We start from the raw sequence: 27,321 nt of genomic DNA, 5'->3' as shown, positions 1-27,321 counted from the left end.
TCTTATGGATTACAATTCTAACTTTATTTGAGCGACGTTTCAACCAGTGTTCTCTAGTCTTTATCAAGCAATGAATAATGTGACAAAGATTAACAAGCATATATATAGGTAAAGAGAAAACAACATAACAAAACAAAGGATTAAGAACCCAATTAAAGTATTTAACTTCTAATGTTTGATAAGGTGATCATAGGCTCTGGGAATGAAAACTCCAGGATCTCTGTTGATTGACGGATTATGTCTTCTTATTTGGATGGCTTCAATAATTTTCCTTTCTTTCTTATTGTTTTTGTTGATGGCTAAAGTAATGGTTTCATTCCAATTTACTTTGTGGCCTGTTACTTTTATATGGTCTTGGATTGCTGAGGACCTTCGTTCGATCAAGTAACGAAGGTTGTCTTCTTGTTCAAAGTTATGCTTGGCAGAAGTTGTTCGGAGAGCGTGCTTTTTCCATAAGGCAGAAGCCATCCCTCATTGACAGTTTTTAAATCCAAATCAAAAATTTTATGTATAAGGCAGATGTACATGCTTTTTTTTTAAAGACGAGGATTTTTTGTTGTTGAAAGAATCGATTATTTTCCTTGAAGTAGGCTTTATTCCTTCACATGTCGCCGGACTTCCTGGGGATGACCCGAAAGCATTGATAAAAATTTCGAAAGAAATCCGCGATATTCACTTTTATATTTGTGATTTCAAACCGCTTTTAAACGTTTGTCATCTGAAGGGGTTAATTTATCATTTAAAGGGGTTAATTATCACGCTAAGAGTAACAACTGAATGAAGGAAACAGTATATCTGTTATGATTTTATTAGCTATGCAATGGTTAGAATAACAACAAGGTTAACTCCCTTGAAGTTGATTTCTGAACAAGGGCTACAAATGGAGTTAACCAAGTTGTTATTCTAACCTTGTCTGTTTTTTGTTTTGGTTAAACAAGGTGACATCTCAGTTCTGAGTCGTGAGAAAACGATAGACCACTATTACTTGGAACTGAAAATAGAAAAAACATCCAATCATACTTTAGTCTCAGAAACGGGAATGTTTTAGATTGCCAATCAGTAATAGTGTTCAAAGTTCACCATCAAAATTTCAGCCTTCAAATTCATGTGTGTCCAGAATTATCCGCGTTAAAATAACTAGTCAATTTAAGATACTCTGTGATATATAAAAAGATATATATATATAGAAATATAGTAAAATTCCTAGTTTTAAGTTTCCTTTAAGGAAGTATGCCGCCACTCTCCTTTGAAGATGCTATTACATCTTCTTAAGTAGAACGTGCAACTCAATGTCTCAATAAAATAACTGATAATGGTTAAAGCATTGAGCTATTACTTACGATAAGGCGAGTTTATAGCGTTCAACACAGCCCAACCAGTAATATCCACCAATTCTTTCTTCATGACTGCACCGACTGGTTGAATAATTTCAAATTGACAATTAAGAGCTGAACATACTTTATCAGATAAACTACCTAAATACTGTACGCTCAGTTTACCATCATCATGAAGTTGGGTTACCTTTGAAATTAAAATCATACGATTACCTCGAGAAAAAGTCGAAGAAATCTCTCGAATTAAAACAATATAAAATCGTAATTGTTAAGTTTATCTTTCCTGTGTTCAGAACTTTTAATATTTCTAATAATTGGACTGATGCAAATAGAAGTTGCAATGGACCCAATACATGGACACCTCTTTTGATTCCCTTAAAATGTTAATTTTTGACGTCCCTCCAGTGTTCCATTATTTAAGCGATATGGTCCTCTCTATTTCCTTACCTTTATTGGAGTAGTCCCTTCCACGTAATGCAAAACGACTTGAAGTTTGTCAGTTTTCAACCAGTAAAAATTAGTTTCACCAGTATATAAGAGTAACTTATTCTTCATAAGCTCCAAGGTTTTTTCTTCACTGCAATGTCAAGGATTTTACAATAAACTACGGGAATATCACCTTGCTGTGGCAAAAGTTCCTTGTATTGTCATCGGTAGATATCATTTCCATACAGCGTTTTCCGATGACGGAAGCATCTATTTTCATATACGAGTGTTTATGAGCAATTATGGACCAACGGACATGAGTGACGCCATTATACGAATTTCGTGTGAGCGTTTAAAAATAGCAATTGTTGACTTTACCCGTCAATGTTAAATTTTCCAGTCATCATGTTCGAGTTGCGATCGACATTTTCTTCCCCATATCCATCATTAGCACGTGAAAGATTATATCTGTTGACGATCTCTTCCAGTTTCTCTGTAACAAAAAATGTTAAGATGTTATTGAGTGTTATTAAATCAGGTATACCAGACCTGGTCATAGCTTTATGTGGTGTCCGTGGAATGTCTCTTTACAGTGATTCAAAAAGGTTTTCTTGAAGACGTATCTGACAGAGGGCAACGACAGAAAAAAGCCCATTACATTTTCTAAATGAAGTATTTGCTCCACCTACGGCCTTTACATTTCGGAGAATCTAACCCTTCCTTGCCCGAAACCTACGCTTATCTGAATGTTTTAATCAACAATATCTTGTTATTCTGAAGATTTCAACGAAAAACCTTGTAGAGGCCCAACACTAAAAGTTCAAACTTCTAAAGTAACAATAGAACATTTCGTTGTTTAATCAATCAAGACAAGCAAAATTTTGGAAATTATAATTAAAAACGTTTTTAAAAATTAAATTTGGCATACTGCCTCGTAATTACTGGCAGATGCAATCATTCGTTCATTTTCATGTTAAAATTGGATCATGTATTCGGCCTGTAGAGTGTTAGAAATCTGCATCCATCGCTCCAGTTGATTCCGGTTAATTTGTTCGATATGAATGCTTCATAAATGTTGATTTTGAGTGCTTTATAGTTAGGTTAATGTTACAGACTTATTAAAAAACGAAATTAACCGTGTTAGTGGCAGAAAGTTTCCAGGTATTTTTTACACTATGAATTGATAAAGAGGTTTATTGTCAATGAGAACTTCATTGAATAACAATCATATCATTCAAGAGATGAAAAAACTAGAAAATATCTTTTGATACCCTTGAAAATGCTAAGAACTAATTGTTAAATAAGATATACTGACTTACCATCTGTCGTTCCTTCAACGAACATAACACAGAAACAGAAGACTATGATAGTAACAGATGACAGCATCTTTCAAATATTCTTGATCAACGTATGTGTTTCTGAGCTGTATAAAACATCCACTTCCAAAATAACTGATATCGCAGACCGTGTACAGCAATATATACGTTTATGTAGCCATTTGAGTTCCACATGATGGTAAATGATTTGTTGAAATTTTTAAATTGACTTAAACCACGCCTATTATTCAGATGCCAATAGTTAGCATTAAAATAATTTCAAAACTAAAGCTATAGATTATCGATATGGTAGAATATATTATTCAGGGAGAATCCTGAGGTTTTTTCAATAACCAAAAATTCATCTCAGACAGCCTCAAAGCCTCAAATGTTTCGATGTTCTCGAAGACACGTGTGGTTTGATTTTCATATAAACCTCATAAATTGGCAGGAAAACTTTCTCTTGTGAAAGCTATACGATAACCAAACATTAAGCTGGTAGGTTTCCAAAGAAACTTCTCTTTCATGTTAATTTGTTCGAGTGTCTGTATAAGAAGTCCCCTGTGATTCAGGTTTCCAATAACTAGCTTTGCAAACATTAGACCAGACCTCAAGAATGTCTGCCATTGCGAAAGTGATGCTATGCACTTAATGTGAGCAGCGTATATTGCTCACATAGGCTCAATTTTGTTCTTCAATGGGTTGTTTCAGGCAAAATCCCAGCACAAAACCTTCCCTTGCAATCTCCCAATTAATGGTGTTCAACAGTGTGAAGCACGAAACGTGGGACCAAGTCCAGCAAGTCAGCAATCTATTTATCCCTCAAGGTCGTTTTTGGAATAGCTTGTTTGAACTTCTGGGATTACCGGTAAGTAACCTTTCGTGCTAACTGTAGCAAGTCAGCAAGAAAGCAATTTTCAGTTTTGGAATTTGGCATGCAGATCAGATATATAACATAAATTTGACGATTCCTGGTCTCAGAAAACAGAAATGTAGACTTTTCAGTTTTCCATTTGTCATTCGCAAAAATCGCATTATAAATGTTCGGCGGCCATTTTGGCGTCATCCAGTATTTCATACCTTTGGTATTTTCAGACAATTTACCAAGTACGCGTTTGTTTTCAACCAAAAACTGCTAGAATTGGCAAATATTCCTACTCTGTTTTTGTCTTATTTGAAGATTAATGTTGCCTTCAATTTTTCTGTTGCATGGGCGTATAGCTTTTAGTTTGGCCACAATTTATATGATCATTAAATAAAATGTAGCTATTAATTTAAGTGTATCAATTTCCCTGTTGCTATTTATCTCGTCATCACGGTTCATTTGATAAATTTCATTTTATATATCATATATATTATACTTATCGCAATTTTCCTAATATGCTTGTCACACTAGGAAAAGCAATTATATTTTTGACTACAAGTGTATCTTTTCAGATGAGAGGTCAAACACAAGTAAAATTATATTTGGTTAATATGATAAATTAATCAGTAAGTCTAATCTTCATTTTTTTCAAATTATTACGAAGCCCAACGAAAAATTCAAATTGTTCAAACTATAGAGAAAGTTTACTGTTGGAATTTTATTCACATATGCATCATTCATTTAAACAAATAATTTTAAAATTTGTTCAAGAAAGTAATTTGTCATGAATAGCGCATATCTGAATTAAATTTCATCGGTAAACTTGCTCTTTAGCGCACATTTAAAACGAAAAAAGTGCAAAAAATAAATAACTAAAAAACAACTTTCATCAAATAATCCTTTACTTAATCTTTTGGTTGACCACTCGTTTCATATCAAAAGAGATATAATCATATATTAGAATTTTAACTATGGCATCTATGAGTTGAACTGTATGATTTTGTTTTAGATATTTATTTATTTATTTACGCCTTCCATGTTCTATTTATCTTTTTTTATTTCAAACGACACATAGGACACACGATGACATGCGTTTCCGACTACTAGTAATATCTTTAACAGAGAGTGTCTGTAAGTTGACAGCAATTTGGTTCCCGAAAATTAAGTTCCTGTTAATTGGGGTGGCAGTAAATTTTGGTAACAAAGTATAATTGTCTCGTCATTTCGTTTAAAGGTATATTGCTCACCGTAACTTTGATCAATATACTTACTCATTTAACAAATAGTTTGACAAGTTAGATAAACTAGTCTTAGTAATAGATTGGTCGCCACAAAGATCTTCCTGAGCAATTCTGCGATCAAAAAATAATTTTCGCACCATTATTGGCCGAGCGAGCTTCACATGACACCAAGAATTTGTTTGGACATAATTATATGACGTGCTACAGTTGGAGTGAGATCTGGATTCTTTTCAAAAAATGTCGGCTGCACATTTCACAACTACCTCGCTTTTCTTGAAATACGAGCCAGTGTACCCCATAATTTTGCAAACGTATATTATTAGTTACAGACAGTGCGCCTCGTGTTCTCTTTTGTGGTGGTAAGTTGGTGACAGTGTCATTGGTCATCCTACTTTAGATTTACGAGGATGGAAACAGATCTTCTAAATTCTAATTCCAAACGGATGTTGATGCTAATTCTTCTTTCTATGACTTTCTGTCATGTTACCAGTATCTACTCGTCTGGACAGATGACATCGACATCTAATCTGGATTCATACTTTTAACTATAGCAGTCTTTCCACTTGAAATTTGAAACTTATTTCTGGTGCCTTAGACACCCAGTGCTGACTTTCAAGATGGCTTTCGACAATAGATCAGACAGGCAGACCACATTTATTGGCTTTGATAGTGCCACATGCTCTAATGTTTTGAGTTGGTAATTTTTTTAAGCAAAGTAATAGATCGAACCCTCTTTTGATTGGCTTCATTATTTTTTCTTTGTTTAATGCTGTACCGTCCTTTCATCAATAATCTCTCTGTCTTGATAGAGAATGGTAACCCATCATCAAATTGATTCTAATGAAATTCTCATTTTTGTCCCTGTTTTGTCAGGACGATCTAGGAGCGCTTCATCTTCACAACTTTCTTCGTTTGGGACATAATTCGAGTTGAGCAATATAAGGATATTTTCGAGAAGAAAAACGGTATGAAAAGAAAACAGTCGGTATACCATTGTGATATTATTGTGATTATATTCTGCGATACCAGACGTAAAAAGGTTTTGCCGCTGAACTCATATAAACGTATAGCAACCCTATCAATATATTTGTAAATTCACTCAGTTATTTTATGCTGATCAGTTTTGGGATTATTTTTTAAATGAACCAAAATGACTGTTAAGAAACCATTTATATCGCAATACACAAAAAATCATCTTGGTCGTCTGAAAGTTGTTGTTGTCAGACCCATTCTGTAATATCAAAGAATATCAGAATCACGTTTTAACCAAATGACATTATTTGACCTCTAATGTGATTGAAAGTCATTTCGACAGGCTTTTGCTAATTACCCTGTAAAGAATGTTTCAAATTGTCGCACATTATGTATTGCATGGTGTTTCCCGCCATTTTGATCCTACTGTGGTGCAGAAGAGTCGGACTTAAAACTATCTTATGGTATTTCACTCACTAATGGGAGATAACTGAACTCGGCTTAATATCAAAAGGATATCCCTCTCAATTATTGACCACACCTCTCTTATTCATGACGTCATACAAGGGAATCTCTTTACTATACTATTGCTATACATTACTAACTAGTCGATGATGCCAATTCTAATGGAAGCTACTGCAGATAAAAATAGCAGAATCAGTTTATGGGATTGAAGACCATATGTGAAAGGATCGGGTTACCAATAGAGGGTTCCGATTGGCTAAATTATGGCAGATATTACCCTCAAACTGATTTGGTATAAGTTGGGGGAGAGCGGAGGCAAAATGGCGGAGTGGTATTCAAACTTGAATTGGGAGGATCATATCTTGGATTTTCTACTTGTAGGATGGATCGTGGGGTCCGCACTTTTGGTGGTACTTGCCAATGGACTATCAAAGATCATTGGACCTCTCAGAATCCGAGCTTTGGATAGAAAGAGAGCACTTTCTGGTAGTAGTTCCAGTAGCAGGGCCGTGACTGGAACCGAAAGTTGTCAATGGCTAAATAATGGCATAAATTGGTTCTTCCTGAACTATTACCGGCAAGCGGATTTTATTGATGCTTGGATCAAACAGTTAAATGTCGAAGTCAAGAAACTCGGGGTAAGTGTCTATTGTATTATTTAGCGAATTAAGTTTGGTTGACCCTCTGTATTTGACCTAGAAAATATTTACACCGACTGTCAAAAGTCTAGCAGACGAATTTCTAATGGGTTCATGTGATGTGCGTGTGCCAAGAGCTGCTGTTTGACGTCTGGAATTAGCACGAGGGGGTCTCAAATTTTGTTTTCGGGAATCTAATAATAGAATCGTTTGAGTTACAAGTCTTGGTATTTGGTTATCCCAATAAGGAATAGATTGTTGCTTGAAGATACATCCAGTCGGTATTGAAACAGTCGTTCTTCATCAATACATGTAACATGCAATGATGAACATATCTTATTAACATGTGAATATCCCATTATACCACGTCTATACTTTAATTAAGTGTAAGATTTCATTCAAGTAGAAAGGAAAAAAAAGAATCCTTTAAGATGTAAATTTACTAAGTGCAACAATGTTTAGATCAACATTTTATTATACAGTAATTTAAAGAAATATTTGTCTTAGAATGAACATAAAAATTTAAGAATTTTAAACTTGGCCAATAAGAGCATATATTCATCAGTAGATATACCTGGTGTCATAAATAACATAACAGGATCCTTATATAATCCTGATAAATTGAAAAATCTTAGTAATTATCCAAAAATATGCAATGAACTATTGACCATTCCTGAGAACAGAACTCTTATTTTTATATTTATGACTTTAAAGAAAAGCTATAACTGTGACATACTGTCTTCTATAAAATGTGGTAGTTATATAGATGAATAGTCTTTTATTAACGGATTATCTCATTATTAGGTTTTATTAGGTTTAAAGAAGGTCTATCAATTATGTGGATCAACAACTCACTGAGAACAAATTTTCATACAATTATGACAGTAATAAAAGCAATCTGATTTGAAAATTTAAATTCGATACAGTTTTTACAATTGGTTATTTAGCTGGAGTTGTCTATGGACATTTTGAAACCTGTTCTTAAAGCTATCAAAATTCTGAGGAAATATATAGAGTTTATTAGTTAATAGAAATAAGATTAAGATTTATTGTAAAATAAAAAATTTTTAGCTCTTAAAACCTAAAGGTGACAGAAAGAAAAAAAATAAAAAAAAAATTTTTGAAAGGATAACAACTTAGTTTCACAAGGATCTTGTCCTTGACCTATGAATTTAAAAATGTCATTGAAATAATTCCCAATTTGGCTTGAAAAATAATAATCTAAAATTAAGACTTAAAATACTATCATCTTTAAAAATTTACAATCGAAAAAAAAAATGGTTGAAGGATTTTTTTTTAAATGCTGAATTCTACCTTTATTGACACTTAATGGTAGAATTCTATGATGGTTCCGGACATGTGAAAGGATGAAAGCCAAATCTTGTATGTTTATGGAGCTGAGACATTCTAATACAAATTATATGCATTTGAAAATTTTACATCAAGTACTTCTAAAATGATAGAAGAAAAAATTCAATTTAAAATTCAGAAATCAAATCAGTGGGATAGGAGGACATAAAATTATATAGATCAACTATCAGAATAAATTGATTTTCGTTCAAGTATAGAACATAATTATTGATTTCCAGTGAGAGGTTATTAAATATTTTAAATTGGATATTTATTTTAATGCAGATACATAAACACAAAAACAAAATCAAATTCCAACAACATATATGTATATATATCACAGTATATACCCATATATTACAGTACATATAGGCACTTACAGAATCCATCCATACACAATAATTCTCAAATGAAATAAGTTTATTGAAAATAGAATAGAAGACCACATTTTTATTAGAAGTATCTGAATATTAGGCTCATATTTATTAGTTTATAATTTTATTGTTAGTTGGTTGTAGCCTATAATACAGATATCTAACAGGAATATGAGCATTATTAGATATTTGAGTTGTTTTATGTAGTGTAAGTTTTACACCAATACTTTATATTTCTCATATTCTTGTAGTCATGCAAAATAAATGACATTTCACACCATCAAATTGTTCTGATATATTTGATGGATGTGGGGAGTTGGGTGGAGGACACAAAGGGAATTTTTTTATTAGCCATATTAAATAACTTTAAGGTACCAGTAGTTAACAAAATGTAACCTGAAAAATGAATTGTGGACCCATTTTAATGTAAGTATTAGGACAATGTAAGAAAAAGGTCTTCTTTATGTGTTGTCATAGTAACCAGCTCAACTTTAATTACAGGGAAAAAGATTTGTATTTTCATTTTATGCCCAATTTTATCATTGAAGCAAACTATTAATGATGGAAGAAACATAAGCCAGACCTATTTTATTGAAAGTTTTAGTGTTAATCTGAGACGTTCTATACCAATTTAATACTACCAGATAACAATTTGCTAGCTAGTTATGGCTTATGTCATGTTAAAATCAATGTTACATGAAATTTTCTGTTACCAGATGAAAAAGTTCTGAAAAGGGGAGATCACATATTTGATTTGACTGGAATTATTGGACCACTGCTTTGCTGTTTGTCAATGGAGTTTTGTTTAAATGGGGTTTTTTTATTGATTGGTAAATCAAAGCATGTCGGAAGACCTTTCACATTCGGTATGACTGATACCTAGCAACTTGCAGGTTGAAGTTCCTACATCAGGTTGAAGACAAAACTCAATCTTTGCTCAAAGTAAAGTAAGCAACTGGAAGAAGTGTGTTTAGGTCACTAAAGTAATCAATACACAGATTTTCCCAGATGACCCATCGCTAGTCAGTGTAAAATCCAGTTGCTCTAAGATTTTACCAAAATTAAATTTTTCCTTGTTAATGATTCTGAAAAGGAAGGGCTTTTATGGAAAGAAGACCATAACAACCAAGACTACACTGGGAATTGAAAATGAGTTAGCTGATGTTACATTGTGGAATATTGAAAATTTTACCAGAAAGGTATCTGATGTGCAGACACGAATAACGCTAAAGAAAGGGTCCAGCGATTTGACAAATGTATCTATATTGATAGTATATCATCTGAGATTAAAATAAAACATTATTTTTTGAAAATCAGTTGACTGGTTATAAAGATATGAAATTTTGGAAATTCACACCTGTCAGTATAGGGTATTTTCTTTCATGTGCATGCTATTGACTTGAAATTCCTTAAGATAAACTGAGAAAGAATTCCAATAAATCACCCCTGCTGGAAACCTGATATTGGTTTTTAAGATGTGTCTGCTAGGAAATATTTCTTCAGTTATTTGATTTATATGAATCTAGGAGTTAGAATTTATTGGTTAGATCAGTGAAAGATTGTGATATTGATAGGTTAAAAAACAGAATATTTAATATTGTGTATGGTGAGTCAGTGTGTAACACATCTATCAAATTATTACAGATTGGTTAATTTTTCTTGCAAATACACAATCCCATTGTGTAAAAAGGATGACATGAAAAAAATCTTTTACTTTGAGTAGGCTTTGGCATATTTTAATACAGGCTAACAAAAAACTTTGTTTTGTGGGTGAGGAAATGAGATTGGTATTATTTATATCTGATCACAATCAGATCTATATTTGGGTCATGTAATCAGAAAATCAAAATCATACTTTGGAATATTTAATAGCTAGAATAAAAGTGTTCGTATCTTTTCAAATCGATCTGTGTTTTGTCAGCTTTCAATTTGTTCATGTTCGCGAACATAACCCTCATAACAAGTGACTTTATTTGATTGGTTGATATTTCCTACAAATATTTCATGGCCAATTCTGATTGGACAATGTTTGTAATTTTCCTACTTCTTACCACGGCCTTGGGGAAGTATTTGTGGTTTGGACTTAATGGCATCTGTTGTTGCCCTGTCAATATTATCTCGTTGTACTCTGCTTGGTCATAAAAAGTAAAATGTTAACTGTTTTTTTTCTGATAATTTATACAATTTATATCTCAAAGTCAGACTATGATTATGATTTTTGCCTTGAAGCATTGATAACAATCATATAAAGTTCAGTATTTGAATAAATAAATCTAATTTTGTAAATTTATTTCATATTAAGTTATTGTATGTACTAAATTTGTGATTCATATTACATATCCATACCCATTTCAGAATATCAATTGAATACCTATTTGTCTGCAATTGCATAAAACTGGGAAGGGACAGGCAGTCAAAGACAGTTTAGTCTTTTTAATCTTTTAGTAACATTTAGTATTTATATGATGTCATTGATTTGTTAAATGAAAGTTCTTCAAACATTAAATCTAGTACTTTATAATCAGATCAATTAGTTACGATAGTTAAAAGTATGTTGGATGATCAACAGAAATATATAACATACAGTGATGTCAAAGAGGTTTATAAGCCTTGTAAGATATTCTAGAACAATTAGGCATTAAGAATTCTATACAAAATATAGACACAGCTTTATGGAACAACAATCACTGGTAAAAGTTTTATGCAACGTTTCGACGTGTTTCCCCCGTTGCCCTCAGACTCAGGCACATAAAGCTGTGTCTATATTAGCATACTCACAATTACTACACGCCATATAATAGATGATAATATCAGGATGATACATGATGTATCACACTCATCAAAATTAAAAGCTTTTAATGTATCATGAAGATAGTATTAAAGAATAATGAGACAGAAATATTTGTAGAAAATGTATCTGTGTTCTGTTAAAAATAAAACATTCCGGTAAGGAACTAGATATTAAAAATATCAGAACATTGTTTGAAAATATTCTTTGGGTTAAAAATTTGATTTTTTCTTTCATGTGAAATTTTTGATATTTTATTTATAAAGATAATTGCCAACTGTTCATAGATTATTGAATTCGGTTATTGAATTTTTTTGTGCCAAGAGGTAACTTTATTTTTTTCGATCATATGATATAATTTTGTTTTGGGTATATTTGTTATGCCTTGGACATATTGATAAAGTAGTGTGACTAAACATAATTGTGTATGGTGATTGAAGACAATTCTATTTTAAATGTGTAAATAGATGTTCTAATATGTCTATGAATATTACATTGCACTTTATGACATAACCTGATCTTGGGAATAATAATAATAATCATTTCATTGCATAAATTACACCACAAGTTGTATGTCTGGAAGGCGATTAGATGCAAGATAAGAAAAATTTGGATGTTTGTGCCAGTGCTTTCAAGAGTTGGCCTGGTGTCAGCTCTCACCCCCCTAAGACCACAAGTGGTCAAAGCAATACAAAAAACAAAAACAAACAAAACACAATAATGTGAAGGATGACAGATACAGGATACAGAAGTTACAAAAAACTATTACAATACATGAAAAATACAACAAGTATCGGCAACAGAATCCCTGGGTGTTGATCTGTACCCAATTACAGCTGGGTCGACTAGAATGATGAGGAAAGTCAACTTATTCAAGATCACCAGACTTTCACACTCCAACTGAGATTAGAACCCACGACCACTATTAGTTTGATTAAACCAAGCATATGACATAATGTAAAGTTTCTAACTCCCTAACTGACTGTGCTACAGAACGCCTGCCACAGTATACTGCACTTTGGCATCCCATCTAAGAATACTATTTCTTTGATGCTAGACTCATCTTATCAATATTTGATGGAGTTGTTTATTAATTTTCCAGGGAAAACTAGCTATGTAATATATTATTAGAGTTAATATTGCAGTAATGTAAAGTTGAATAATTTATAAACCTTTCAGTGTTTCAATCATAATCAACTCATAGGTCGCATACATGTAACAAACATAATGTCTGAAGACAGTCTTAATCATATATTCTATCATTACAATGAGCCTATGGAGAAATATTGTAGATATTAACCCTTAAACACAGAGTGAAGTATAGTAAAATGTCATATACCCTGAGCTCCAAGTAATATGTCTCATTAATATGTAATATGTGACATTAACATTGTGTGATGCTTCACCACTGATCACATAATATATCACAGGTAGGCTTAGAGAGCCTGCTAGTGTTGAAATTGTTTTATGTCTTTGATAAAGAATTCTGGTCACGTTTTTTTTATTAGTATTACCTATTACTTCAATAATCAATTCTGATGTTATTCCTGTCCAAGGAACTATGGTTACTTATTCTGATCAGTTATCTTAACCTTTGGTTACCAATTCTGATCAATGATCTTTGCCTTTGATTACCAACTGGGGAGCCGCAGTGGCTCAGTGAGTTAGACGCTTGCTCGCTAACCTGAAGGTCCAGGGTTCAATCCCGGCGTAGGTCGAGATAATACCTTTGGATTTTCCAACCCGGTTTCCCCCTGTCAGTGATGAAGGTAAGAGGGGCTGACATGAAAAAAGCATCTAGTTGTTCGGATGGGACAATAAACCAAGGCCCTGTTTGCTACAGACTGTGCACGTTAAAGATCCCTCGACAGTTGAAAATCAAAAAAGAGCAGGCTGATGCCGCTGTCCTGACAAAATTTCCCTCATTGCACCCTGCATGGCGTTGCTCGTCTTCATTAGCCCATGCGGTGCAGAAAAGAAGGACATAAAAAATTGATCATTTTCCCCTGTTTTGTCTTAAGAACAAGTATTAAAGAAATAAATCTATTAAGTAACAATTTAATAGCTTTGTAAGTTGATAAGAAAATGGAAAAAATGAAATGATAAGGCAAGACTTAAGGACCTTCTCCAACAACAATGGTCTGAATGAAATGCATTGATTTATATGAATAAAGAGTGTAATTGGATGGTTCGTGTAATTGCCTGATAATCATTATTGTAACAATAGACTATTATCAGATTCTGGTGAATACTATTGAGTTATCATCACTCATTATTATCAGATATTTAATATTTCAATAAGATTTATTTTGCTTTTTCCTTGTTTTCTTATATAATTTGTTTATGTAAAATAAAAAAGGAATTGAAATGTGAAAACTTTTTCATTCATGGGTGATTAAACATTTTTTTTAAAACAAGTTTATAGTATTTTGATAGGCAATTCTTCTGTAAAATTGTAGCCTACATCAAAACACAGAAAAAATCCTTAAATAAACTCAGTTAATTTTTATATTGGGGCATATTGATGCATTAAAATGTTACAAATCAGTCAATATCTGCAAACATCTTAAGGCTGTGGTTTGTCAACTGTATTTAGGGAAGTGGATCTTTAATAACGCACAAGGCTTCGATTTATTGTCCCTTAGAAAGACTAGAGTCCTTTTCTATGTCGGCCCCTCTGACCTGCATCACTGACTGGGAGAAACCATGTTGAAAAATCTGAAGGTATTACATCGACCTATACTGGGATTGAACCTTCGATCCTCACAGACATCACTATGCCACCTCAACTCCCTCCCTGTGATTGTAGGCAACTATATTAATAACTATAGTAGGAGTATTAATCTTTCTCTGGACATAATGTTAATTTACGCTATCCATTGATCTTCTCTTATTAAAAGGTCAATAACAACATTTCACACCTAATTGATATATAATTGTGTCATGATAAACAAGTCTATAGAGGTTTGTATAGGTCATACATGTGATAATTACTTTATCTACCTGTTTAAAGAGGCACACCCAATTATCATTAACCATGAAGAACTAAGTAGATGACAGGAATGATTCACTTGCTAATAGATTTGAACCTATTAACACGGGACTGTTTCTAGCCTATTAATTGACTACAGAGAGAGGAAATAGAAATATGAGTCTGTAAGATAAGGCAAGCAACTTTTATGACCCAACTAAAAGCTGTCTTCTACTGAACAGAATTGGAATCATTTACATGGTTATGTCAAATGAAATAGTAGTCATGGGTTCTAATCTGGGTTTTAGCTTTTTGCTTCATTATGCCAGTCAAACAAGTTGTAAATGGGCAAGGAATCATCAATGCTAAGAGATTTTGTCAAGGACCAAACACTGGTAGATAGGATCTTTAAGTACTTCATGTGATCTTAGATACATATAATTCTATTGCCTCAAAAGGATAGTGAGGAAATGATCAATATCAAGGGCATTGGCCAAGGAACGGCTAGAAGACGGAATTCCCAAGAACTTCATGTGTTGTCTGTTCAGTGATCATTATTCCAGTCGAACCCTCTGTACATGGATATGGGTAATGCATTCAATGCTAGGAGTGCACAGTAGAAGTAGTATATCAGTGAATTGATGTATCCAGATACGACATGCCATGATACGCGTATCATATCAATACGTGGCAATGCATATTATTCAATAAAAAAAAGTCTGCATTTTATAAGTTGTTTTATGAATTAACAATTTTTTTCACTGAAATTGTTAGAAACTTTTTATAAGACAGTGGACGCTAACCACTTCTATCAACTATATTACCAAATATCACAGTTATAAATGAATAAATGTATATAGAAATTTTTTATCTGGTTACCCCATATCACGATATGTATTGTATCGTGATAAGTATCATATCGTGACATGATTGACAATACCCAGCACTAGCTTGGAGTATCGGTGAAAGTTGAAGGACTGGTAGAAATCAAGAACTGAACATTCATATTGTACACAGGGAACACCTAGTCGTATTCTTTCTCTCAATGAAACAGGTAGAGTTAGTATATTAACACCTTTGATATATGAAGGATATGGTGAAATAAACCAGTATTATGATAAATAACCACCTGTGACCCAGGTTGTAGACTGTGTAAGATATTAGTATATTTTAAACAGGTGATAAAGGTAAATAAACAATCAATAAATAAAATAATATGTTTCATGTCTTTATATACACTAATCTAAACAGATTTAATCAAGTTCAACAGGTATGGACTCTTGTCTTTCATTCAACCAGACTGACATTAACTTGGCTTTTCACATATTGCAATAATTAAACAATAACAAGAAAGATGTTGGTTTGAATGAAATAAATAAAGCCTGGAATAGACGATGTTCTGTGTCTGGTGTGGTGTAAGATGGAGGATTATCAATACAGTGGAAAATAGAACAAGTGAACACATGAGGTACGGTACCGGACACGACTTCGCTTCTACTATTTTCAATTGTACCGATAATCCGACACCGGACTCCGTACATCGTCTGTTTGCACCTTTAGAAATCATCAGGACCAATTTTTGACTGCTGAAAAATTGGAATTTTTTAAACTTTTTATTTGACCAGTCTGTATCTTGGTTTAAAAAAAACTTTTCCTTACACACTCATTAAAATTGAACCATCTGTAATTTGCAAGCCAGACCACAAGAAGAACTTGCAGTTGCTTCCATTTGGTTTTAACATTGTTTCAAACCACACATGGTAATATGTTTTGGCAAAGAAAAAAAAATTACTGCGCTTCTTAACAAGAAATCCTAACCAGTGTTTTCATGGCTGCCCAAAGGGTGTAAATGATGTCACAAGATCTGTCTGAGGTAGAAACTCCTGGCAACATGGCATTTGATACCTTCAATACAGTATTGTCTGGTGTGTGTTTAGGTATTTGACTGCAGACAAAATGTGTTTTTATCATTAAGATATCTATTTATATTAACAACTAGATGATAAACAACCTTAACATATTATTCTACTGTATTCTACAGGCCACACAAACAATATAACCATATAAACAACAAATTATCATTATTTATAAAAGCTTAAGAAAGAAAGGTCATTTGTCTGATCAAAAGGGTAAGAAATGGAATAAGGACTATCATGAATAATATTGTCGGAAAAATTTCTTGAACATGTATTTGCACAAATTTTGTATTGGCTGTGGATGGTTGCAAATAGGTATAGCGATCATAAATTGCGTTGGGAATTCCTAATCATTTTCATTGTTATGAAATTATGGTGTGCAGCCATCTTAAAAAAACTTTGTAATTCAATCAAGTAATATATGTAGCAATACATTGATTGAAGACACAGCTTCAAAATCATCAACAGGTCATATTTAAATTCTGTTTATTTTCCACTAAAATGAGCTTAAGAAGTTTTATTTTTTCAAAAAGATAAGTTAATGGTTGAATTCTGTCATGTAAAATTATCTTATATTATATCTACACAATTAATTTTAACTACCCACCGTGTAAAAATCTTCACAATTAGTTTTTATAGTATTTGAATAATAAGGCCAAGGAATGATATTTATTGAGGATTCTAAAACATTATTTGTAGGTTTGAGATATGACCACAATTTTTAGAAAACTGAGTACGATCACATTATTCAACCCTGATTTCCCCTCGTCAGTGATACAGGTCAGATGGGCTGACATGAAAACAGCATTTAATTAACTGTTTCCACTATGGAAAATAGCCGGCTTTAAGCTCGCTTTTGTATGTTTCCACTGGGCAAATTGTTACGGTTCGGGAAACGAAAACCTCTCTTTTTGTGTTCGGCAATTTATCGCGTGCCAACTGAAAGCTAGCTTAAAGCCAGCTATCACTTAACAGCTTTATCTCATTCAAAAGATCCTTCATATGCACTGGACCTTAATTCCATTGACTATTGAAAAAACACTAGGCAAAAGTTGCTATTCAGGACAAATTTCCTTGGTTGCAGACTGCATGTTGTTGATCAACCTTGTTAGCCAAAAGAAATTAAGAGTCATGCAATTGTAAGCTGAATTTCAACTAAACATGTCATAAGACATATCTTAGTAAGGGATTGAATAAATTAATAATTGAGGCAACATTTTAATACCATCATCATTGAACAAACTGGTTTATTATAAAAAATATAATTAACCTTTTGTAATGGTAAGCATGATAGTGATATCTGGTCAACTCTTTCTGGAAGTACCAGACTCTCATACAAAGGCCGGAAATCAAAATGGTGCAAATAAAAGCTAGAATTGTCCCTAATAAACTATATGACTATACAAAAGATCAAGATGCATTGTTTGAATCTCTTTAAAATGTTTGTATAAAATTTTTCATTTGCTGTTCACTTGACTGATAAGTTATTTCTTTAATACAAATATCAATAGAAATCTGATTATTTCATGTAGAACTTATCTATTTAATGATAAATAATCATTAATCACCATTGATCAAGTATGATCAACAGATAAGTTAGCAAGGGTTTTGCACCTTGACATCTTGATAAACTACTAGCTCAACAATAATGAATGTATTTTGAAGAATAAATTTGAATGTACCTATTTTTCCAATATTTCCAATATGAACACTGGTATTTTTGGGTCCTGACAGAAGGTTAACATTTTCTTGTTAGATCCTGACATAGGAATATCATGTAATAATTTTTGGGCATTGTAAAAGAAATGTTAGAAGAGAACTTCAGCAATCATTCCATATTAAAAATTTTTGGTTTTAGTCAGACATCAATTAAATTGGAAAACTCTTTTTTATGATTCTAAAATATTGGAATTTATGTTTCTTAAAGTTTCTACAAAAACTGTAAAAAGTTCATTGAGTAATATATATAGATAAAAATATGGAGATAAGAAAATAGTAAAATTAGTGTATAAGAGTAATATTTATATAGCAGAATGAATCATCCCTATGGTAACTATATAATCAACAATGTTTGGTATCTATGGTAACAACAGATCTACTTGTAAAAGAACTAAACAGTTTGTGTAGAGTCTAGCATGCATATTTCTTACAATGCTAATCACATTTCCACCCAGAATTTATAGTTGTGTTACTGTGTAAATGCTCTTCTTGTACATCTTATTCCATTTTTTGAGTTTCAGAGAGTCTACATAATATTCATAGTACTTGATCCTTGATAAGTTTATCACAAAGGACTGAAAAAAACAAGAAAGATTTGGTTACCTCTGTAGAAAAATGTCAATGCAATATCTTAATCTGCTACCCATAATTGGGAAGAAACATATATTAAAATTAACCATGTTTTTATTTCTGACTACAACTGGACATTATCTATAAGAGGAACTTTGGTTATTTTTTTCAAAAACTATTGATCCTCTCTATATATAGTGTTAAGTTACATGTAATGAATATGTTGCTGAATCTATTTTTTTTTTTTTTTTTTGAGAATTTTTTTGATTCTGTTTGTTGATTAAATGGAAGTAAAAACAGAAGTTATTGTAAAGCTATCATATTGTATCATAAGGACAGGATAATTCTAAATAATATATATTAATGTTGGGTGTGACACCATGTAAAATCTATATTGATGTTTTACTCATATTGCTGATTATGTAACCATATCAACAAGCCCAGAATATTACAGTGTTTTTACTGAAAACTAAGAGCTTTTCTAACCTATTAATGTGTATTATGTTTCATTTTGCTCCCTTCTAATATATCAGATCATAATATCAACATGACAGGAAACTTTAAGGTCACTTTTTTTTGGTGGTAGTTAATGATTATCTGGTCAAGTTTTATCAGAATTTCTGGAATCATTGGTTAAATAGAAGCTATACATGTTCCAAAATTAGCATTCAGAAAAAAACTTACCAACCATTAAATGTCCCACATTGACCATACATCAATTGATAAACCTGTTACTTGGAATTTCTAGTCTCATTATATTTGATTAATGGTTAGGATTTTACGACTTGTGTAAAATACAAAATTTCTTGGAGCAATTTTGTGCAGTCAGAATCCAAACCTCCCTAATCCATGTAAAAGTTGTATACCTGAGCCTCCTACAACCAGTTACAATGAGGTCTCTTTCCAAAATAAGCAATCATCAAATTATGTCTCTGTAATTTTTGCTGAAAAAGATTCCTCACAAATTTAAGAAATGTTCAGAAACTCAAAGTTATCATCTTGATGCAACACAACATACATATTCTTTTATTTTCAAGAAATCAAATGTTATTTTATAACAATATTTGGTGTTACGTACGTGCCAATCTTTCTTGTAAAAGTTGGATCATATTTTGTAGTTCAGGAGTAGATGGAAGGAACAGAGCAACCATACATTGTACTGAATAAAATATTATTTACTAACACTAGCTGTCAGTCAAATGACAGTCACATGACTGTGAAACCCTTAACCATTAATTTTCCACTTAATAGAAAATTTAACAACTGCTGATTGGATGAAAATGTGGCTTTTTTTTTAGAGAGGTTCAAACATGGACTTGACATAAAAAAGGAATTTGTGAAGCTAGAGTGTGGTTTAGTTTCCCCAATCTGTTGAGGTGTTAGATTCTATATGGTATGTCAGGGATGTGCTCTTGACTTACCAGACTAACTCTGAGCTATATTTAACATTCCATTTATCAACACTACATGTGAAAAAATACTTGATTCAATCAGTGTCAGAATGTCAAGAGTTATTGCCCCTGATTCTATAAAGAGATTATGTGATCTGATAGACGTATGGCCTTTCTTTGAATGTTATAAATTGGTCAAGTATACAAGTAACTCTTTAACCTTTCAATGTATTCTTAAGACACTTAAAGGGAATGTGCCAGATAGATTTCTTACTGAATTGTTTTGGGGTCTGTCTTTTAATGGCTTAGCATTCCATTGCAACTTTTGAGAAAATACTTTTTATTGGTCAAAATAGCTGAATTTGATTGGATAATGAAGACTTTTGCTTCGAAAAATTATCATGTTTGCATTTTCAGAAGGCATGCATGTTCTCTATAGTAACAGTCACCAAGTCCATTTGTAACCATGCTCTGTTAATCTTGTGTCAACTGAAGTCTGGTTAATAGAGTCTTGCACATACTATTCATGTGAGGGTCTAAGAAACAAGAGCACCATTTCTTTGAAAAAAAACTCGTGTGATCTCAAAATTTGTTTTTTCGTGCAATTCAAGGTGAAACATGGTAAAAATGATTGTGGTCTTGAATACAATAAAAGGGTTACGGTAATAGTATTCAAGATTCATCTCGGCATATTTCCAATTCAAATAAGGCTGTAGTCTATCTTTAAAGATGTAGAGATAGGTATTCTATTGTTTATAGACCAGTAAATTGTAGGTATTTAGGTAAGATCAGGAGGTGAGATCTACCTACTAGACACTAGTCTGCTACTAATATACTTAACATCTGTACCATAGAGTAATAACCTATCAAATATTTTGTTTTAACTGTTTTGTCCTGAGAGATCTTGATTCCTTTATGGTTAATCTAAAGCCTATCTTGGAACAAAACATACTTAAAATCAGATTTTCAGCCTGAATTGGTGTCATCAAATTCAGAGAGTTGGCTAATGGCTATGTGTTAGCAATATTTTCCTCACTGCACACTGCATGCCCTATGTCATAAGAAAATATCTAAAAAATGTAGGATGTAAAACTCAAAATTTCATCCAAATTTGTAAGGTAAAGGACGACACAAAATTTTATTGTTTTTCCTCAAATGCTATTTTCCAGAATTATTTGTTATTTTAATTTATATAAAGCTTTGGTATACAATATGTAGGTTGTAAGAAAATGATAAGTTCTAACTTGGTCACTTTTGACCTAGAAATATCTGAGTTATTTACCTTGAAGTAATTGAAATTTCACATATAAGTAGAGTAAATGTTGGAGATCATTGACATTGGGTGGAAACTTTGTCATTGTAGCCTAGTAGATTAGTTAGATCTGAGATTTGTTGACTGAGAAAAGACACATTCATGTATTTACTGTTTGAATAGTTCTACATTAGAAGGTCTATAAGTAATACCTATAAGAACTACACTAATAGTATAAGATGTCAAAGTAAACTTATAAGAAAATAATGAACCATTGTTGAATATCAGTTTACCTTCTTTAGATTATTTACATAACTACCTTTATTTCAATCCTGTTTCTAAAAATACATTCCTCTTATCTAACATTCTATCATTCTTACAATGAAGAACTGCGTTTCCACTGACAATTGTGAAGGAAAGCTAGCTCTAAGCTAGCTTAGAGCTAGCTTTATTGCCGAACACGTTGCGTTTACACTGAGTTTTTCTGGTTCCCGAACGACTTTGGTCTCGATCATAAAGTCGCACATTATTGACAGCACGCGATGTCAAGACTATCGTTAAATCGGAAGTACATTATTGCGCATGACCATTTAAGGTAAACAAAGCAATAATGGCGACCAATTCGATATTAACTTCGATATAAATTTTTAGTTAAAGAGAAGAGAAAACACAATTCTTACAGTGGATGTAACTTGGACATTCGTAGATACTTGCAGCGACGAAAGAAAGTTCAAATGCTGGTTTTGATTCTGATAAGAATTCTTTTTTCCGTTTGCTATGGAAGCTGCCATTTTTAAAGTTGCGCGCGCTGCCGGAAAGACAAGTACGCCCCCTATTGCCGAACGAGAAAAAAGGCGGCTTTTTGTGTTTCCACTGAGTAAACGAAAGCCGGCTTTCATTTGGCCCCCAATAAATTGCCGAACGAGAAAAGCTTCAATTGCCGAACCGTTACGGTTTCCGAACGCTAACAGTTCGGCAATTTGTCAGTGGAAACACAAAAAAGCCGGCAAAGAGCTAATATTATAATAAATTTAGTATATTATTTTCAGAAGGTAAATATTGTCTTTGAGTAATATGAATGATTGCCTGTCAAATATAGGAACAGGTTATTCTGCCAATCTCAGTTGTTAGCTTACAATTTATACCATTGCCATATCCTTAACACTTAAATTCAAAGTCATTCAAAAGTCTGATCTAGTGTATAAGAACACTTATAGTTCAAATTATACAGAAAGCAGACTAAAATAATTCTAGTAATTGGTAATTGTGATATCACAATCTACTTTGATTTTGTGGAATTACAGGAACCATAGACATTGGAATACAGTTTTTATTTCATATTTCATTGAACAGCATATTTTTGCTCTGTTATCTGAGGCCATGTCCGTTCACAATTGCTCATAAATACTCTAGAATCACAAAAGGATGAACCCTATTGAAAATCACAAAAATATATTTGATATTGCACTTATTCTTGAAAAAAACGATGAATTTTTAGCTTGTTAAGTGGCACAATTCTTGTTGGATTTTGAAAAACTTCGTAATATTGTTCATACTGGTGATTGTTACTTTACAGCCAAATAATCTTCTTTAAAATCAAATCTGCTAGTGGGTGTATATTTCTTTGTCTGGCAAGGAATTTTTCAAGTTCTCACTATCAATCTCCCACTGGAAATTGAAATCAATGAAACTTATTGAAACTCCTTATCCTTGATATAATTCCAAGAATTTCCCACTACAAACAGTAGAAATTCTCTAGTTAATTAAATTAGACTGATATATTATATTGTGTGAGGTGTAGATAGAGATAGTTAATCTGAGTATTTATTTAGAAGATATTGCCAACATATGTTTTCTCAGATATTACTTATGATTGTACTAGTAGTAGATAATACTTCCTATATATGATTGTTATCCCTGGCAATACTTAATATAATCTTACTTACTCTTCCTCTGTCTAATATATAAGGGTTTACCACACTTTGAAATGTTATTAAAGGAATTTAATAGTAGGGTTTCATTTAGATGAAAAATTTGATTTGCTATTGTAGTACGTTCAGATGACTTAAGTTAAGGCAGCTTAACTATTAACCGTTCTTTGAGTCTGGTTTACTGTTTTTTGGTGCGCGTTCAGACAGACATAAAACTTAAGCAAGCTTTGACATCTACCTGGGAAGTTCATGTGCATTATGACATAGGTAATAATGGCGTGAATATTTTTTAGACGATTGCGCATGCACAGACACGATACACGCTAAATGTTAGCCAGTAGTGTTCAGATGGCAAAAGCATTCCAAGTCAGGTTTTAAGCCACCTCAGAAGTAGGTGCAAGTTCAGTCAGCTTAAGTTTGACTGGTCACATTCAGACGACTAGAAATACTAGGCTCGAAGGACGATTGATAGTTAAGCTACCTTAACTTTTGTCGTCTGAATGCACTTTTAGTCACACACATCTCAGATTTGATTGATCAATTTTCATTTTGATTTTGATTTGCATTTCATAAAAATTTGGTGGCAATTGAAAATGTGATTGTAAACTTATTTATAAGTTACAATGGACCATCAAGTGTTGATTTATATTTAAAGAATGTGCGAATTTGTCAGAATTTTCTGCCGAAACAATATATGCATCTTCATTTGATTTACAGATTGTCTGGATAAATTTTCATTTGGGTTAATCATAGTCAAAGAAGGGCCATTTCCATACACAAACTGCCCCAAGTTAACCTTGTAAGTGAATTGGAGACACTTATTGCTATCTTTTTCCATTATTTTGTTTGCTCTTGTGATATTTGGTGGTTGACCATATTATGGATATCACAAAAACTATTAGCTGGAGAACTATAGCTTTTATGATTGTAATAAAATAACATACACCTAGAAACATACTGTTGAATATCTCATCTAGGTGTTATAAACCTAGTTTCCTGCACATTTTACTGATTTTATAAAAGAACGTGAATAACTCAGAGGCAATTAAAATTGTCAGCATGGTTTATATTTTTGCGGACAAACTAAGTATCTGATGTTCATTATGAACATTATTTCACTCTCTCTGTCGACATAGATAAGAGTTAAGTGTTTTTATACTTTTCATTTTATGTCAAGCACTAAAAGCTGTCCAGAATTTCAGGTTAGTGTGACCAGCTTAGAATATTGGTATTCAATTATTTCATGTGATGTCATGACCTGCTAATAAAACTTCAAGTGTACTCAATATTGTTGTGGATGATTTATCACACAACATCACCATCAATTCTACTTACAAGTGTCATTGAAAAGTTATTGAGACTTCCTTCTAGGAGAAAAAAATCGTTTTCTTTCCATTGATCTGACTGGAACAAAAACTGAACTCAATACAATTGATGCAGAAGTCAACAATTAAAAGGACGTTAAAGGTCATGGTTCAACATTTTTGTATCTTGGTCTCAGAAACAGCCTACCATAGAAATTTCACAATAAGTGTTTGAAAATTATATTAACAACTTGCTTTTTTCAAGACTCTATCATAACGGATGATTTCGGGAGTCCACAATAAGACTCTACCATAATGAAGAATTGTTAAGGACTGGATATCAAAAAAATCATCCGTACACCATACTTCCTATCATAGACCTTTTTGGGAACCCTCATTTTCAGACAGCAGATAAACTGGTGAAAGAAAAAGTAAAATCCCTAGTTTGAGATATTTTTGAAGGAATTCTTCAATTTTAAGGTTCTGGTACATCTGAATTCTATTTACTTATAATTGAAACTGAAATCAAGCTCTGAAAAGGGTGAACCATGCCTTAAAGCAGAATTTCAGGAGAGGTCTATTATGAATACACTTGATCTGTTGGTGCATAATTGGTTGCAAAAATGAGACCAATCAACTTGCAAGTCAGTTTTTAACCAATAGACCAGAAAAACTTAAAGATGGGTTCCCATATTTTCGTTTATATGAAAATTCTAACATTTATATGAATAGAAAGTAGAGGTTTTCTAATGACTTCGAAAAATACCAGTTTGTCTCACATGTCCATAATTAATTCATAATAAGCTAAATTAGAAGAGAATTATCAGCCCATTTAGTACACTGTATATACATGGACATTTATGATTGGTTAAAACTCTTAGTTATATGCAATAAGAACATAATGATATGATTAAAAATACATGATAATTCATTAGAAACATCAATTAATCAAATAGTTAGCTTAATTTGACTCTAAAAAAATAAGGAAACCCATCTTTAAGAAGCAGTCATATAACTTGACCCTTATTGAAATACCGAATTTCTCCAAATTAAACTTTTCACTTCCTTTCTAGAAAATTGGTATGTTATGAAAATATGGAATTTGGGCGTCTTACTATTTACAAATATTCAAGACCCCAATCAATCCCCAAAAATGGCAAACCATAGCTTTCAAGAATAAGTATTACCTTCCACTTGTGCTGGGTGGTTGATGGCTCAACTCATATATTTTAACATACAGAAACATTTCATATTAACAAGCTAGTAATAACCTTCTAGGTTAATTATAATACATGTATATCTGTTTCCACATGGCCTCCAGATACAACTTTTATTACCTTCCTAAATTAAAGAGCTGAATAAATTTATTTTACATTTACACTAAAGATCCAGACAAATTTCTTTTTGATCAATATAAATATTGTTCTGTAGCACAGTTGGTTGGTTTGAGCGTTAGAAATTTGACTTGACAATTGCTTGGTAACATCAAACAATTAGTAGCTGTGGCTTTTAATCTTAATGTGGTGTTAAAGTCTGGTGATTTTGAATAAGTCATCTCACGAGTCTGATATTTGCAGATGCTTTAAGGGTATCAGCTATGTTGGGGTCAAAAAAACAGAACTCAAGTTTTTCGGAAATTGGTGGGATTTAGGAATTAGTTCTCTACCCACAATCCACCTTACTTCTTAACATATTATTGTATGAAAACTTTGCATACATGTGTAATCTATCGATGTTATCAGGTTTCTACCACTTTTGCATGATGTCTACAGCTCTACCGACAGGATGCCCAATTCTACAGATTTTTTGTTTTTTTCTTAAACCAAATTTTCACGGGACCTACCGTTTTCAATGTCCAAATTCTCTACCATAAATCAACAAAATATCTATCATCACTTGTATCTTGATTGGTAACACACCTTTATCTCATCACGTAATAATATTATCATTGCCTGATTAATTAATCCCCTAATTAAGATGGTAATTTGATCTATTTTCTTTGTATTTTTTTATTTTTTTGCTTTTGTTTTCTGAATATTTAAGCTTGACTGATATGGAAATTTTGTGGAAAATCATCATATTGTGAATAACATCCTGAGAAATGTGGAAGGTGATCCTTGAAAAAGAAAAAAAGTAGCTTAGGACTGATGCTTTCTTGTTGCAAATCTTTTTGTAGTAACTTATAATTTGTATTTTGTCATTTCAGGGACCCGTCCAAATTAAATTTGAAAAAGTAGAATCTGGTAGTTTACCTCCCAAATTTTCAGACTTTTCATCACAGATTTTCCAAGATGACAAATTTGTAAGTTTTTAATCTTTATTCTAGTATCTTATATTTTTCTATGGATGACAGAGTAGATTGAGTAGAATTAGATATAGCTTGATTGATGAAACACTCTGAAATGTAAAACATAAGGGCTCTAGGCTATTGTTCATCTCAATTGAACATCGTGGTTATTATAAACTCAGTTTTATAATGTGGTCGTATATTGTCGTCA

The 27,321-nt window shown here is 32.4% G+C and overlaps 2 protein-coding genes across 2 annotated transcripts in view; one reads left to right on the top strand and one right to left on the bottom strand.

The window, feature by feature from the left end:
• Nucleotides 1-829: 829 nt before the first annotated feature.
• On the bottom strand, nucleotides 830-3,195 carry LOTGIDRAFT_230527 (hypothetical protein). Its single transcript, XM_009048884.1, has 5 exons — nucleotides 3,080-3,195; nucleotides 2,139-2,253; nucleotides 1,782-1,911; nucleotides 1,341-1,521; nucleotides 830-991 (listed from the first exon to the last, which is right to left on the bottom strand). The coding sequence occupies exons 1-5, from the start codon at nucleotides 3,144-3,146 to the stop codon at nucleotides 930-932; spliced, it is 555 nt and encodes a 184-aa protein (XP_009047132.1). The 5' UTR covers nucleotides 3,147-3,195; the 3' UTR covers nucleotides 830-929.
• A 3,744-nt stretch (nucleotides 3,196-6,939) lies between these two features.
• Nucleotides 6,940-27,321, top strand: part of LOTGIDRAFT_157107 (hypothetical protein) — a gene marked incomplete at both ends in the record, with an annotated part of 22,736 nt that continues 2,354 nt past the window's right edge. Inside the window, 3 exons of the mRNA XM_009048883.1 lie at nucleotides 6,940-7,257; nucleotides 22,638-22,640; nucleotides 27,030-27,125. Coding sequence (XP_009047131.1) covers nucleotides 6,940-7,257; nucleotides 22,638-22,640; nucleotides 27,030-27,125 — 417 coding nt within the window. The remainder of the gene's footprint in view (nucleotides 7,258-22,637; nucleotides 22,641-27,029; nucleotides 27,126-27,321) is intronic.

This window comes from Lottia gigantea (genome assembly GCF_000327385.1).
Source record: "Lottia gigantea unplaced genomic scaffold LOTGIsca_13, whole genome shotgun sequence".
Lineage (NCBI taxonomy): Eukaryota > Metazoa > Mollusca > Gastropoda > Lottiidae > Lottia > Lottia gigantea.
This window is presented reverse-complemented; position numbering and strand designations above follow the sequence as displayed.